Source organism: Bos mutus, chromosome 14, assembly GCF_027580195.1.
Source record: "Bos mutus isolate GX-2022 chromosome 14, NWIPB_WYAK_1.1, whole genome shotgun sequence".
NCBI lineage: Eukaryota > Metazoa > Chordata > Mammalia > Artiodactyla > Bovidae > Bos > Bos mutus.
The window spans coordinates 70,628,492-70,644,650 of record NC_091630.1 but is presented as its reverse complement, the minus strand read 5'-3'; the positions used below and the strand labels follow the sequence as shown (position 1 = coordinate 70,644,650).

Sequence of the window (16,159 nt, the reverse complement as noted above, 5' to 3'; positions counted from 1 at the left end):
TGTTCTGAGCTCTGGATGACAGACAAGGAAACTGGGGCCTGGAGTGGGCAAGGGGACCTGGAGGGACTCCTAGGCCTTGTCTCAAGCCCGGTGAGAGCTGTCTCCAGTCTCAGTTCTGGGGCACCTGTGGTCTGGGGAGTAGGTTCCTGTTATAGGGGGCAGAGCCGGGGCTTGGAGGAGTCCCAGAGTCAGCAGACTCACGGGTGAGCTGGGCTGGGATGAGTGTGTGTGGTTCCAGTGCATGGGCTTCTGTCCACACACCCGCTGGACCTCAGTTTCTTCATCTGTGACATGGGGCTGAAAGGCCCTGGCCCTGCCAACCTGTCGGGCACTTGATAATTGAAAACTTCCCCAAAACCCCAACCTCAACAGAGGCCCACCTTGGAGAGCTGGAAGCCAGGCCGGCCAGGTGAGGACCAGGAGGGAAGAACCTTGAGCATCTCCTCCTCCAAGAAGCCCTCCAGGCTGCATCTGCTCGGCTGGTCCCATGTGGTGTGGTAGGGGGCTCTGAGCTCCCACCACCCAGCTCTTCCCCTAGGCTGCAGGCTCCCTTGGGCCCTGTGAAGTGCACAGCATTGGCCTTATCTGGGGAACCAGGATGAAACGGGGGTGGGGGAGTTCAGTTCCCGAGGGCTCAGCAAGGGACTAAGGGTGCTGGTGGGCAGCCAGCCACTCTGGAGGGCACAGCTGGGCCCTGTGGTCTGTCCTGCAGCGGGATGGGTGCTGGCCCTGGGGGCCTGGGGGAGGGACCCACAAGGAGGACAGTCGGGGTTGGTCCTAGGCAGACTGGCAGGGCAATGGCCTGTGGAGACTGAGACCAGGAAGGGAACAGGTGCCCCAAGGAGGCCGTGGGCAAGCCCTGTGCCCTCCTCCTGTGAGTGGAGCCGGCGGGGGCAGGGGTGATGGGCAAGCCAGGGAGACAGCAGGGCCCGAGGCTGGTGGCAGGGAGGCAGGGACATTTCCTCAGGCCTGCCCAGCCCCTGAGCACAGGGAGCCCCTCCCCCAGCATCAGGGCGCCCTCCTGTTTGCTGGCACTCTGCTGACTGGGTCCGCCTCCCTGGCCCACAGCTTTCCTGGCTCCTCTCAGGGGTTCAGGAGGTGGTGGTGGGCCCCAGCCCCGGGGTCACGCAGATCCAGGTGGGGAGTTCTAGCTCCGTTTTTAAGGTGGCATTGGATAGCCTTGGACTGCCCCCACTCCATCACCCAGCCTCAGTTTTCTCGTGAACTGGGAACACAGATCCTTGGGGCATGAGGCCTGCCCCACGGGTGGGAGGATATTGGGGGGTGACCAGCCCATGGGTGTCTTCAGCTCATTCAGGGATCCCCCTCACACCCACGGCTGCCTGAGCTCCCCTACCCGGGGCTTGAGGAGGGGAGGGCAGCGGGGGCGGGTGGACACTGAGCCTCTGGAGGGACTCGGAGAGGACAGGGTGTAAGCCAGGACATCGGTGGGACACCCATTTCTGCAGGCCCCCGCCTCTGCTCAAGCACCAGAGGCCTCCAGGAAGCTGGGGCGGGCGCCCAGGGACATTTCCTGCTATTAATGGAGCTTAATCTAAACAGACCCTAATATTTACCTCTAGACGCCTCCGGCCTCCGAGGGTGCCAGACAGCGAGAGTGACGACCCCACCCAGGCAGTGCCCTCCTCACCCTTGCTTCCTGGGCTGCATGTGAGCCTGGAGCTCATGTTCGAGCCCCCTCCTGGACGCCCGGAGCCTCAGTTTCCCTCTCTGGGAGATGGGGGTGAACACCCAGGCTTTGGGGGAGGTTCGGAGGCGCTTGCTTTGTAAATTCGCTCTGGGAGCAGCAACACAGCCCCTCCCTCGTTGTTGACCCACCGACCCCTCCCCTCCCGCACCCTCGTGCCTTCAGGGATCTGGTCGGATGCTGTGGACAGTCTGGCTAACCTGCCCAGGTCCGAGTTCTGTCCCTGGGCAGGCAGAGCGTGGGCAAAGGTGGAGTGAGGACGCTCACCCGGCTGGTCTGTGTGTGCCAGGGTGGCACACAGCTACCGTGCCACACGCTGCCCACACCGTACCACCTGTGTCCCCTCCGACCTCACCCTTTAGCGAGGCCCTGGCATCTGCCCCCAGCAGCGATGGCAAAGCCACAACCCCATCACCACCACCACCCAGCCACAGGAGAGTGACAATACTGGGGGCACGCGGGGGCCCCCACCTGGCTCAGGGCCTCTTGGCGACCCCTGCCTGCCAGCCAGGGCGCTGAGTCAAGGGCACGGATTTGAATAAACAGTTTTAATTCAGGATGAGGAAGCTTCGTTGAGGAGACTGTTTACATCAGATATAAATACACAGGCCACCTCACGTCACTTGGGCTTCTCAGAAATCTGGGAAGGGAGGCCGTGTAGAGGACGGTGCGGAGGCTTCACACCCAGCCCTCATGGGAACAAGTCTGGCCTCTGGCGGCGGCCGGAGCCTGTGTCCCGTGGAGGACACTGTAGTGGGAGGGAGCCAGCCGTCAGGAGGAGGGAGCAAGTGTCTGAGGAAGTGGGGGGGCTCAGACAAAGTCGTATGCGGTGAACCTCTCGCCCCCAGCCCCCTGCCCACCAGCTGAAAGCCCAAGGAGGGGAGGGGGAGAAGTGGAAAGTAGGGGAAACTGAGGCCAGTGAGCGAGGGTTCTGCACGAGGCCATCAGACTACTCTTAGGGCGGTGGAAGGCTCGCCTGGGGCCCTGGCCTCCTGCGTCCCCACGGTCTTCCAGTCCCCGAGGAGCCCAGGCCGGACGGTGGGATTTCACATGTGGGACAAGGGGAGGGGGCTTGGCCACCCCTAATCTGGATCCCAGTTCTGCCCTGGGCTCTTACCTCCACACGTGGTGGGGACTAGCGAGACAATGCGTGTGAAGGGGGGTGGGACAGACCCGGGACCCAGTAGGTGCCCAATCAGTGTCTGCCGAGAGCCCCCTCCTCCTAGAGGCAGGGATTGTCCCAGAAGAATTGCAACCCCTCCACCCCCAAGCGCAAAAGTCACCTAGTTTCAGCCATTTACTCTCTAGTATGAATTAAAGTGAGAACCTGACATCGATCAGGACTCTGACCCTGGAGGAAGGGCCACAGGTGGTGCTGGGCTGGGGCAAGCACTGGGCACGGACCTTCCCTCCTCTGCCGTGTGACTGCCCAGATGCCAGCTCGCAGGCCTGGCAGAGACAGAGCTGTCGGAGCCTCCCTGCCTGGACCCACCATTAGTGCCCCTCCCTGGGGCCAGCATCGCTGTCACCACAGGCTTTGCGGAACAGACAGCCCACTCCCGTGTCCTCCTTTTCCGAGACCCAGGCCCCTCCCGTGCCCCGTGCAGCCCTGGGTCCCTGGGGAGTCACGGGCCTGCTCTGAGCTGGGAGGTGGGGGGAGGCTCCACACTGTTCCAGCACACAGGAAGGGCCAAGGATGTTGGTGCTAATGCTAACAACCATACCCCTTTGCTTCTTGAGCATCTGTGCCCAGCACCCCTACTACCCCACTGAGCAGGCCCTGGATCCCCCCAGGCTCCAGCACCCCCACCCTAGCCTTCCCACAAGGTCCTGGGGTCACAGGCCCTGGCCCTGCGGGGCTCCAGCTGATCGTGCTGGCCACGCAGTCTGGCCTGAGTACTCACTCTATAACTCTGGAAAGGTCCTTTCCCTCCCTAAGCCTCAGTTTTCCCATCTGATATATGGGGATATAAATGGTCCTCTTGCTTCCCATCCAGGCCTCGCACCAGGGCCCTGATCTTGGGGGACAGGGGACTCTGCCTGGAGCCACTGATCCCGTAGGACTTTGCAGACAAGGGGCAAATCTGGGGCCAAATTCTGTCTCACCTGTTTCACTGGTGGCCGTGTGTGAGGGTGGAGCCTGGTGGCTAGAGGTGCCTGGGAAACTCAGAGCTCCTCTCTCAAAATAGCCATCCTCCCCTGAAACAGCAGTCTAGAGAGGGCTCATGGGAGCTTGAACATTCAACAGAAGGCACATGGAGGCGATCCTGGAGTCCAGCTCAGAGGAGGCGACCAGTGGACCAAGTCAGAGAAATACTCCCTTCTCAGGAAAGGGAGGGGCTTCCCAGGTGGCATTAGTGGCAAAGAACCCTCCTGGCAATGCAGGAGACTTAAGAGACGCTGGTTCGATCCCTGGGCCAGGAAGATCCCCTGGAGGAGGGCATGGCCACGCCAGTATTCTTGCCTGGAGAATCCCTTGGACAGAAAAGCCTGGCGGGCTACAGTCCATGGAGTTGCAAACAGTCAGAGATGACTGAGGCGACTTAGTATGCACGCATGCAGGAAAGGCAGGGAGGCATGATGAGCCAGACAAGAGGGAGAACAAGGGCTCTGTGCGTGGCCAGACGTGGCCTTAGGCCAGCAGGCCCGCGTTCAAGCCTGTCTTTGTTCTTGGTTTCGCGTCCACAGGATGGGGCTGGGAGTCTACTGCCCTCCTGGGCCTGCAGGCAGGGTCTTCCGAGATGGTCCCTGGAGCGGGGGGGCTTTGGGAAGATGTGAGCTGTGTCCATGGGGCAGGCACAGGGGAGCTGGAAGAGGTGGGGCTGGCTTTTGATTCTGACTTGCCTATCGCCCAGCCAGGGCACCTGCGTGTGCCACTCAGCACCTCCCCCGGAGTGGGGTAGAAAATAGCGTCTCCTTTGTAGGACGCAAGTGTCAGCCCAGATAGCAGGGGGCTCACAGCGGCGCGCCCCGCGGGGCCAGCCTGTCTTCCTGAGTGACTCACGGGCACCTCAAGTGTGGGCCCTGCAGATGTGAACCCCTCTCGTCTGCGTATGTAACACTTGTGTCCCTTTTCCTTTCTGTTTTAGCTGTTCTGTCTCTGTGGGGCAGGGAGATGACGGGGGACAGGTGGGGAGGGGACCTCTTCAGGTCACCTTTTAAACCCGCTTTGAAATTCCTAGTACCTTAAAAGTCTCTGTCCCTGTTTTGCAGGAACCCTTTCTGGGGGTAGAATGATCCAAGTAGGAAGCCAGCTTCTGGCTCCCCCTGTGGGTCTTCAGTGGACACAACATATACCCTGCTGCTGCTGCTGCTAAGTCACTTCAGTCGTGTCTGACTCTGTGCGACCCCATAGATGGCAGCCCACCAGGCTCCCCCGTCCCTGGGATTCTCCAGGCAAGAACACTGGAGTGCGTTGCCATTTTCTTCTCCAATGCATGAAAGTGAAAAGTGAAAGTGAAGTCCCTCAGTCATGTCCGACCCTCAGTGACCCCATGGACTGCAGCCTACCAGGCTCCTCCATCCATGGGATTTTCCAGGCAAGAGTACTGGAGTGGGGTGCCATTGCCTTCTCCGACATATACCCTAGGGATGGCAAATAACCAGCATTCAGTCCGCCATGTCCTCTCTAGAGCCCGTGGCAGACATTGCCAGTCAATCACAGCACAGTGGCCTTTGACCCTATGTCCAGTCAGAGCACTGGGCAGCCATCACCAATCGATCAAGGTGAACCCAATCTGCCACTCTAGTAGAGCAGGTATCTGTGCTGTCCCCGACCTGGCCTGCCCAGCTCAGTCCAGACCTTTGGCCCCCTTGCAGTGTCCTGCTGACTAAGCATCAGGCCCGTTAGGCAGGGCCTGTGTGACGGCCTGAGCTCTGGCCCTGAGGATGTGATGGTGGGCTGAGCCCTTGGAGCTCTTGTGGACGCTGACCACGTCGCAGCTGTTGGGCTCGCACTCTGCTCCACGCCGGCCACAGAGGCCACGGACAGTGGCCTGGAAGCTGCTGGTGACGAAGCAGTAGACGATGGGGTCCATGCAGCTGTTGAGGCTGCTGAGGGTCACAGCCACGTGATAGGCCACGAGGCTGGCGTGGTGCGGCATGCCGGGCCACAGAGCCACGGCCACCTGGCGAGCGTGGAAGGGTGTGAAGCACACGAGGAAGATGACCAGCACGGTGAGCAGCAGCTGCATGGCCCGCACGCGGCGCTGGCGGCCCTGGTGCAGCAGGCCGGGCCGCGACAGCGCGCACACGATGCGCCCGGTGAACACGCTGATGACTAGCAGTGGCAGCAGGAACTCCAGGACGGTCAGCGCGAAGATGCGGCAGCAGGGGCCGCCGGCGGTCGTCACGCCCAGCACGGACAGGGTCACGGCGCCGGCGGCCAGCCACACGAAGGCACACACGGCCCTGGTGCAGGCCGGCTGGCGCCAGCGGCGGGAGCCGCCGGGCCGCACGATGGCCAGGTAGCGATCCACGCAGATGCAGCTGAGGAAGAGGATGGAGCAGTGCATGTTGAGGAAGTAGCCGAAGACGTGCGGCAGGGCGCAGCGCAGGCAGCCGCGGGCGCCGTAGAAGACGGCGAAGCGCGTGGGCAGGGACAGGCCCACCAGCAGGTCGGTCACCACCAGGTTGATGGTATAGACGACCGACGGCGTCTTGGCCCGGGTGCGGCAGCCGAAGACGTACAGCGCCAGCCCGTTGAGCACCATCCCTGCCAGGAAGATGACGCCGTGCGCTGCCATCAGCGCCAGCCACAGGCCCGGGAAGCTGGCGTGCAGCTGCTCGTCCAGCTGGGCAAACCGGTGGAACAGGGGCATCTCCGGCAGGCTGACGTTGGTCCATGCCGCCGCTGCCGCCGCTGTGGCATTGGGGGCTGCCCCGGCCGAGGGCCCCGCGGGAGACGTGGAGGGCATGACGGTGGCCAGTGCTCCCCGGGACTGGAAGGAAGGAGACCGGGTTACCCTGGGGTTATTGGAGCCCTGCCCAGAGGCTGGACCCCACCTGGCTCGGCTGCCCACCCAGCACCCCAACATTTCTGTCGTGGTACCTCTGCCTGGCCTGGCCCTGGCACTTGCCAGCATGGAGCTTTAGCCGCATGCTAAACCTGCTCCTCTGAAGCATGGAGCTTTAGCTGCTCTGAACCTGCTCCTCACTGTCACGGGAGATGAAAAGCCTTGCAAGACTGTCACCAGGACTGAGACACGACAAAGGCGGCCAGTGTGGCAACAGGTAATAGGAAGGCCAAGTGTGTGTGCTGTGTGAGGCTTGTCTCCAGACCAGTTCCTCCCTCAATCGCTGTGCAACTTTAGCTAAGTCACTTAACCTCTCTGTGCCTCATGATGAGTCCCCAGTCTATATCACTGGGACTGCAGAGCTTCTGGGAGGGTTAACTGAGCGAGTGAGTCAAAGTCGCTCAGTTGTGTCCCACTCTCTGGGATCCCATGGGCTGTAGCCCGCCAGGCTCCTCCATCCGTGGGATTCTCCAGGCAAGAACACTAGAGTGGGTTGCCATTCCCTTCCCCAGTGGATCTGCCCAGCCCAGGATCGAACCCAGGTGTCCCGCATTGCAGGCGGATTCTTTACCATCTGAGCCACCGGGGAAGCAGAGCATCACACTGGTGGGTACCAAACAAAGGAAAGTTCTGCTCCGTGAGAGCTGTGCCCATGGCCGGCCCAGCCCCAAGTCCCCACGCCCATGCATCCTGGCCCCTGTCCTCCGGGCCACCCAACCGTTCTCACCTCCTCCACGGCTGGCACCAGGTCAGTGCCTTGGGTGAGGGTCCTCAGATGGGTCTTTTGCCCAAGGGCCTGGGATTGGGGGAGCTGAGAGTCAGCCCCTGGCCGCCCCGGATTCTTCCCAGCCCGGAGATACGGCCACCTTTGCTGTCTCGGAGACTCACGTGGGGCAGCTTGCTGCGGCTGGAGCCTGGAGCCAGGTCCCAGCAGCAGCAGCAGCAGGGCGTGAGTTAAATAAACGCCGCAATCCTGGCCTGCTGGCCTAGACTCGGGCTTGGGGGTGGGTGGGGGGCTGCAGCCGCCCACTCTGTTTATGTTCCTGCTGAGCTGTTTAACTTGCTGAGATTTATCCCTTTGTTTATAAATGAAGGGTTAACAGGCTCTCACCCCCACCCTGGACCGGGCTGATCCTCCAAATAAGGACATTTCTGGCTTTTTCAGGAGAAAGGAGAAGGCTTTGGGGAGAAACAGGGAGGAGAGGGGGGCACAGGGGAGGTCCCCGGTAGAGTGTGCCTCCCCAACTATAGAGGGAGGGAAGACGCCCCCATCGTGGTGACCAAGGGAAGTGAGGCATCTGCGTGAACAGCCCGCCTGCTGCCCACTCCCCTGGCCGGCTACTACCTGTCCTTGGGCAGCAGGCTCCTTCTGGCAGCTTCCATCCAGCGGAAGTCCAGCCTGCCAGGAGACTGGGGACTGAAAGCCCAGCCCGGAGCGGGTGGGCAGGGCAGGGAAGTGCTTGCTAGTCAAGGCTCAGGTCCCAACCCAGCCTGGAGGGAGGCACTGGCACGGCAGGCCACCTTTATCCTCCACTCTGAGAAGGTGGCACCAGCTGAACCTCCGCCTCTGGGACCCTGGCCCTGGGCATCTGCTGATCCTCGGAGGCGTCTGGAAAGAGTCTGATGCTGCCCAGGACCGTGGCTGGCCCCTCGGGTCCCCTCTGGCATGAGTGGGCCCAGGCCTCCACTCATGGGGCGCTCTGGGAGGACTGTCCTCTGCCTGGGGTCCCCAGCCCCAGACACACAGGGGCCTTGGATGTGTCAGCCCATTGGCAGGCAGCTCGGGGAGTTGGGGAGTGAGAAGGACGTCTGGGGCAGGGAGAGACTGTAGGCACGAGTGGGCAGTGAGGGGAGGTCATGAGGCTGGGCCGTGGGGCTGTGGGCCTCATCCCCAGGACACGGGGGCTCCAGGACCCCAGGAAGAAGAGCGGTGCCCCCAACGTGTCCCTCCTCTCCTGGGAAAAGCCCGAAGCCCTGCCAAGACCCGGGCAGTGCGCAGCTGGCCCGGACACGCGGCAGACCGGTTTTTGACTTCCCCTCCACGTGCTTTCAGTTAGCCGATGTGTCTGCACAGGGTCTGTGTCCGTGTCACGGTCCGAGACAGATAAACATCCCAGGGCGCTTCCTCTGGGAGACAGTTGCAGGGTGACGCCGGCCCCGGGGAGCCCGCCCAGCCGGGACAGCCCCCAGGGACAGCTCGCACGCAGGCCAGCAGCTCGCTGCAGGCCACGGGCCGGGACGGCGGGCCCGGGGCTGCAGAGGCAGGCAGGTGGGGATGGAGGGCGTCCGTCAAGCACATGCTGATGCGTAGGTGCGAGAGTCTGAGCGGCATTTGGGCCCCACCCCGGGCACAGACCCTGCTCACACACGGAGCTCCGTCCCGCAACACCAGGAACCTGCGCATCTGTCCCGTGGAGCCCGGGTCACGGCTGCAGCCTGGGCCGTCGGCCCTGGCTTCCTACACCCTCAGCTCCTCCTCTTTGCCCGCTGCCGAGTCTGCCTGTCTCTGTGTGATCTGACCCCCACCGTGCCAGCCCACTCACCCACCTCTGGCACGCACCTCTCACGGTGAGAACACACAGTGACCACTCTCTGGGGCACCTACTGAGCATCGCTTTTGCTTTGTAAGATGAGGAACTCGAATGGTGAGACCCTGGACCCTGTGGCGGTGGACCAGCTGTGGCCCCATGAACCCATGGCCTGGGGCCCTCCCCGGTCTGGGGCTGGGAAGGGGCCGGGCTGGGAGTGTCTGGGCTACGAAGCCCCTGCCCCACACGGTCTCAGGTAGGACACTTCGTCTCTGCGCCCCTGGTCTCCATTGCCTCAGCTCCCCGTCCTCCTTGAGGTGCCACGGGACGGGCCTCATACCCCCTGAATCCACTTTGGTCAAGTAAGAGTTTTTCCGGCGGACCCCCGAGCCCTGAGCCGAGCGCCCCCTGCATTCCCCACAGGCTCAGCATCAGCCCCGCCTCACCCCACCCCACACTCCTGCCAGCCTCCAGGCTCAGGCTGTCTCACTCTCTCTCCACCACGGCCCCTCACCCCTTTGTCCACACCTGGGATGCGATGTCACAGCTGGTGCTAGACAGCTGGGGGTGGGCAGGTGGGTGGGCACTACAGGGAATAAATGAACAGTAACGGTACTCAGCAGGAGGGCAGGAGGAGAAGGGGACGACAGAGGATGAGACGGTTGGACGGCATCACTGACTCAATGGACACGAGTTTGAGCAAACTCCAGGAGATAGTGAAGGTACAGGGAAACCTGGTGCGCTACAGTTCACAAGTTTGCAGAGTCGGGCGCGACTGAGCAACTGAACAACAAGAAGAGTAACCAGTGGAGGAGGTGCGGGCTGTGGGCCGGTCCCCACTCACCACCAGTCGCCCCGGTGTTGATTAGCCTCTCTGAGCCTCCGCCTCCCTGCCCGCAGTGATGTAGCTGCAGCACCTTCTTTCTGCAGCTTCCAAGTGGGTGCGTGGCATCTGTTCCCAGGCAGAGTGGGCTCTGGTGGTGGTATCTCCTCACCCACTGGCTCCTGGCCTGCTCTACTTACGCAGAGGAAACCGAGGCTGAACACTGCAAAGAGCCTGGGTGCTCAGATACAGCTTAGGGGGAGGCAGGCTTCTGGCCAGAGGCGACCTTGCGGGCCTCCCTCCCGGGCCCCCATGCCCCTCACAGCCCTGCAGGGCCTTGGGTGAGGGTTCTGGCCCTGCAGGGGTTCTCTCTGAGCCTCAGTCTTTTCTCTTGTGATGTGGGGACTGAAACGGCTGCATTACGCTGCCTCTCAGGGCTGTTGTGGGCCTTCTCTGAGACCGAGCCCCTGGTGCAGGTGTGGAGAGGTGGGGCAGGGAGCGGGTGGGGTGCTCTGCTCCCCTTCCCCCCCTGGGCGTACAGGTCTGAGCCCTTAGACCCTCTGGGGAGGCATGGGGGGTGAAGGTCGTCCTTTCCTCCCTGATATGCCCCTACCCCCAGGCATCTGGCCACAACTAGCCTACAGAGATGTGGCTGCGGGGGCAGGGGTCCTTCCTGGGAAAAGCCTGAGGTTCTGAGCAAAGCTAGGGGAACCCCGTCACCCCGTCTCCTTGCACCTCAACCGAAGGAGGACGCCTCAGGCTCCCCCCACCTCCGTGCCCTTCCCACGCCGCCCCATCTCCCGTCCCTGCAGTTTTCCTGACACTTCCAGGGCCTCCTCCAGGCCCCAGCTCCTCAGGAAGCCTTCTCTCTCCTCCTCGGCTGACTCTCCTGGGTGTTCTTCCCCGGCTCCTTCCAGCCCAGGACTGTCCCACTGTCCTGACTGCAAGCAATTCAGGTGGGCCGGTTCCTCCAGCGCCCAGGACGGCTGGGCACAGAGCAGCACCCATCTTTCTCTCTGAGTGAACCCCTGCGGGAGTCTGCAGGGCCAGCAGAGCGAGGCCCCTTTCTCACCCAGGCGTTCGGGGCCCTCCCTGGCTGGCCGAGCCCCTGTGCAGCCCGCTCAGCGTCGCAGCACCTGAACCGGCTTCTGCTCTCAGCTCCGCCTTCACTACCATCAGTCTTCCCAGCTGAGCAGGGTTAACACCTCCTCCAGGAAGCCTACCCAGCCCCCCGACCGTCGGGCCCGTGGGTCCCCGTCATTCTCCCTCCCCCAGCCCTTGGCGCGCATCAGTGGTGTTTGGTTCAAGTCCCAGAGCCTCAGTCCTTCACCTGTGATTCTGGGACTGGTGTTTTAAAGGGACAGGTGAGCATCCAACAAATGGCGTCGTCAGGACCGCTGGGGGTGCTGGGTGGATACACAGCTTCAGGCGCCCCTGCGTGGAAGATGCGTAATGACGACAGTGGCCGTGCTGGAGACCCCTGGGCTCCCACCTGAATGGCGGTCCACCTGGGCCTGCCTGCCCATTCTGGGGAGAGGCCCGGGTCACCCCACGTGCTCAGTGCACAGCCCCTCAGAGCCTTTGTGAAGCTCCCAGGGAATAAACATCTTTTCCTAAGTTACCTGACCCTGTCCCCTCCTGGGGCTCCCTTTCTATCCAGCCTGACCGTCACCCCAAGTGCCCACGCCCAGGGCACTGACGGGGGGTTGTGCCCGCTGCTGCCTCTCACAGCTTTTGCGTCTTTGCTGTGTGTCCAGAAACACAGGCCAAGACCCAGAGGCTCAGGGTGCCAGTAACTGCCCAGAAACTTGAGGGGGGCCCGAGCCTCTCTGACCTCTCACCAGTGTCCCAGGTGGGGGTCCATCCCGACCTCGTCTCGGTTTCTCTTGAATCCATGCTGCTGTCCCTGCGTGTCCTCTAGCCGCCCAGCTGCCTGGCAGATGCCAAGCCCACAGCCTGGCTGCCTCCCACCCTGCCACATATGGGGCCAGGGCAGCCAGGGGCCCTAGCCTTGTCCCCGGGCAACAGGTAGCTGCCTGGGCTTGTGACCCAAGATCCCTTGTCCTTTCTGCAGCTCCCACACCTGGAGCCAGGAGGGGCGGTGTGGAGGACAGGCCCAGCCTTCCCCACCAAGGTGCCTGGGACGCCAGCTATGGGCCTGGGACACCAGCTATGGGCCAGTCATCCTCAGACACTCTGCACCCACGTGGCAGTCCTGGGTTTTATAGACAAGGACGTGGGGGCCCAGAGAGGTGAGTGTCACGCCCTAGGACCCAGCGTGAAACTGACGGAGCGGGAAATCAAAGCCAGGTCCGCTGGCTCCCGGCCCAGCAGGAGTGGGATGAGAGTGGGGTGGGCGTCTCTGGACCTGGGGTCCGTGCGCAATTGTATTCTGGGTACACGCAGTAACCTGGACATGCCTCTGCCCCCGACGGGGTGACCCTCACAACCTCCCAAGGCCAAAATAGCCCTTACTGGAGGAACCACCTGCCTGTTTATTTTGCTGATTATTCTTGGTTTCATGGCATCTGCTTGAGAACATGGCCTGCTGTTTTTGGCTAGTCTGAGCATCTGCTTCTTCCATCCAGGGACGGCTGGGCCCTTACCGAGGCCCCAAGGGGGCCAGACTAGCTCTGGGTTGTCTAGAAGGTCCCAGGGGGCACCAGCTGGAATCAAGGTCCCCATCCTGGTCAGGGCTCCCTCCACCCAGCTCAGGGACAGGGTCACCTGGGGTGGCTGGGCGCTGGGCACCTGGCTCCAGCACGCCCGACTCAGCCTCACACCCCACCGTCTGAGAGCCCTTGGCTGAGGTCTTGGCCCTAATGGAAATGCAAGTTTCTCTGGGCCAGGTGGCCCCAGGCATCGCCACTCGTGGGGGTCCTGCTGCATGTCAGACAGCCCTCCCTGCCACCCTGGTTCACCCCTCACTTCATCCTGATGCTGAAAGAGGTGTAGCACCTGCCTGTCTCCCCCAGGCCAGCCTCCCTGGGGCGGTGGGACAGGATCCGTGGCTGCACCCGCCTGGCCTCTGCCTAATCCCTCGACCTGGCATACCACTTCTGCCTGCATCACCTGCTGAAGGCTCCTGGCACCCACAACACCCTCCTGGGCTCCCGACACCCCTCTACTGGGGCAGAGTCGTAACCCCACAGTTCATGGGTTGTCTCTGAGATGACCCTTTCCAGGGTCTCACGACTCCTGCCAGATGCCCCCACATTGGTTTTGCTGGCCTCATTTTGCCTGTTAGGAAGCTGAGGCACAGAGAGGTTAGGTGGCCCATCTGGGGTCACCCAGCTGGGCGTGGAGGAGCTGGGCTTTGAACTCTGCCCTGCACCTGCTGCATGCTGCTGGAGGTTCCCCAGGGCCCACTGTGCCAGGGGCTCAGAGGTCCAGGGCTCTGGCAGCTTGCCCCAGGCCACACAGCTCACTGGCAAGGTCAGGGGAACTGCGAGAAACACACGTTTCAGAGGCATCAGACCTGGCCTTGAACCTGGTGCTGGGGTCCTGGAGGGCCTCAGGCAGATCTGGTTCCAGCTTGTGGGGCTCACAGCCAGGGGCGGGGTGGGGGGAGGAGGCTAGAGAGTGACTGGTCAGGAGCAGGAGGGGCCTCAGGAGGACCTGGGGAGATAGCGTTCTGGGCGGTGGGATGAGAACAGCAGGTGCAAAGGCCTTGAGGTGGGAGCAGGCTCCTGTGCTCAGAGCACCACGGAGCGGGTGCTGAGAGCCGGCAGGCAGAGCAGGCTTGGCACCCCCAGGGTGCTTCAGGCCCCAGTGCCACCTCCTCCGGAAGGCCCTCCCGGACCACCCAGCCACCTGCACACCTTCACCTTCCACCTGCTTTCTTTCCCTCGCAGCCCTCTCATCACCCGACAGCTTTGAATTTATTTGTTTCTTGCTTTTCCCCTACTGGACTGGCAGCGCCGTGAGGGCCAGGGCCTGGGCTGTGGCTAAAGAAACCAGCGGATGATTTGAGAGCCCTGCAGGGCTCTTCAAGCCTCAGTTTCCTTATCTGTAAGATGGGCATGCACACCTCATCGCATCAGGTCACCCGCGGACAGGCTCCCAACAGGTGCTCAGGACACGTCGGGTTCCCCCCCCCACACGCCAGGCCTTGGAAACAGCAACCTCTGCTGTTCCCGAGGCTCAGAGAGGGGCGGCCACTTGTCCGCGGCCACGCAGATGTGAGGGGACGGGGTGTCCTGGCGACCCTCTGGCTGAGAGTGAGTATATGTTGGCGGAAGACTATGGGGGCCGCCGGGCAGCCCCAGCCGCCCATTCGAGGGCTGTGCACGCTGCCACCAGCCCAGTCCCTTCGGTTCCCAGTGCTGCCCCGGGACGCACAGCTGCTCCTCGTCCGCCCTGCCCAGCGCCCTGGCCACCGGCCAGTTCCCAACCGGCCCTCCCCCCTCGGGACCCTGTTCCTGCTGCCTTCTCAGGGCAGGCGCAGCCGGCGAGCCAGGCGGGGGCAGTGCCAGCTGCAAGGTCTGCGCTGGGGGCAGGGCGGGCCCCGGGCCTCAGTTTCTCCGGCCCTCCAAGGGGAGGGCAGGGCGGGGCTGGGCGGGGGGCACACCCTGTGTGGAGCCTGTCCCCACAGGTCCCTCAAGCTCAGCCCTGCCCCAGCAGGGGGACTGCGGTGGCCACGGTCCCAGGGCTTGTCCAGGGCCTCTGGGGTCCCATGACCCCTTCCTTGGCCCGGCCCCTGGGGCCACCCAGACGGGGAAATCGAGGCTCCCAGTAGATGACCACGAGAGCGCTGAAGCAAGGAAGGAAGGAAGAAAGAAAGTTCCAGAGGAGGGCATCGAACCCCACAGCTCAGAGGGGCTCAGGGCAGCAGGGGTGCCCCTCGAGCTCTTGGGAGCTCCCCTTCCCAACCCTCACCCAGCCTGGCAGCTGCAACACCTTTACCTTCGCCCTCAGTTTTCCCGTCTGTACAATGGCTCTCTGCAGGGCAGGACCTCAAAACCCCTTGCCAGCTCTGAGCTCTCTCCCTCCCAGTCTTTCTCCCCCCGCTGCCCCTCTGCCTGCCTGGGGTGTGAGGACCCTGCACTGACAACCTCATCTCAGGGAGGGGAGGCCCCGCCTGCCTGAGGGGGACTCACCGCACCGTCTCCGTCTAGCAGAGGAGCTGGCCTCTCGCTGCAGCTCCGCGGGCCACTTACTCGGGCTGTGCAGCCCGACCGACCGCACCTTCCTGGGGCCTGACGTCAGGCTCTGCTCGGGGCTCCTTTTGGGCAAGGCAGCGGTGGGGGCGGGGCGGGGCGGGGCAGGCTACTTTTCCGCCCCCGCCAGCATCCTGAGGAGCCTGATCCCAGGGCCCTGGGGGAGGGAGCCTTGGGCCAGACAAGGGAGGAGACTGAGGCAGAGGGCAGCGTGGCGGCTGCATCACCTGGGAAGGGCAGGGAGGGCAGCAGCAGCCCTGGCTCCCTGCCCCCCGGTGTCCGGCCTGGGGAGCACAGCTGGCACCCACAGGTACCGCGTGTGCTGTGGCGGGGCTCACACAGATGGGTTTTTCTGTTTGGGGGACAGAGGCAGGGTCGTGCCCCCGGCCATCCCAACTGCCCTGCGCGGGTCTGCCTCCGCCTTCTCCCCAGCGCTGTCTGCCTTTCTGATCCCCTGGCGCCTGTGACCGTGACCAAGGGCTCCAACACTCTCTGTCCGGGTCTCTGTGTGTCCACGCGCGTGTGTTCCGGGGGCGGACGTGGCTTCGTAGGGGCACACGCATGCCTGGGTGTGTCCGTGTGGCCGGCACCAGCCTGGGGCCGTGTGTGCCTCGGCTCGACCCCTGTGGGTGCTGTAGAGATGCAGGGTTGGGTTGTGTGAAAGTCCCGAGTGTGCTGAGGGCCGGGGGGTGGGGTGGCCTTTCCTTGGGAGGGGCCTCCCCCAGACAGATGCCCTGGGCAGGGAGGGGGCTGGGGGCCGGGCTGGGGTCAGGCTTTCAGGGTCAAGGCCAGGAAGGGCTCAGGGCCAAGTCTGTGACATGCTGAGCGCCTCCTCTGTTCTCCTGTCCCCTACCCACCCAGACCCCTTGGCTAAGCACCCACTGAGCTGGCTGTGGGTGGGGCGCTGGGCTCACAGGCCTGCATCT

The 16,159-nt window shown here is 63.2% G+C and overlaps 1 protein-coding gene across 1 annotated transcript; it reads right to left on the bottom strand.

The window, feature by feature from the left end:
• Positions 1–2,222: 2,222 nt before the first annotated feature.
• GPR20 (G protein-coupled receptor 20) lies at positions 2,223–15,260 on the bottom strand. The gene is made up of 2 exons (XM_070382699.1): positions 15,174–15,260; positions 2,223–6,648 (listed from the first exon to the last, which is right to left on the bottom strand). Exon 2 carries the CDS (start codon positions 6,622–6,624, stop codon positions 5,539–5,541), a length of 1,086 nt encoding a protein of 361 aa, XP_070238800.1. The 5' UTR covers positions 6,625–6,648; positions 15,174–15,260; the 3' UTR covers positions 2,223–5,538.
• Positions 15,261–16,159: the final 899 nt, after the last annotated feature.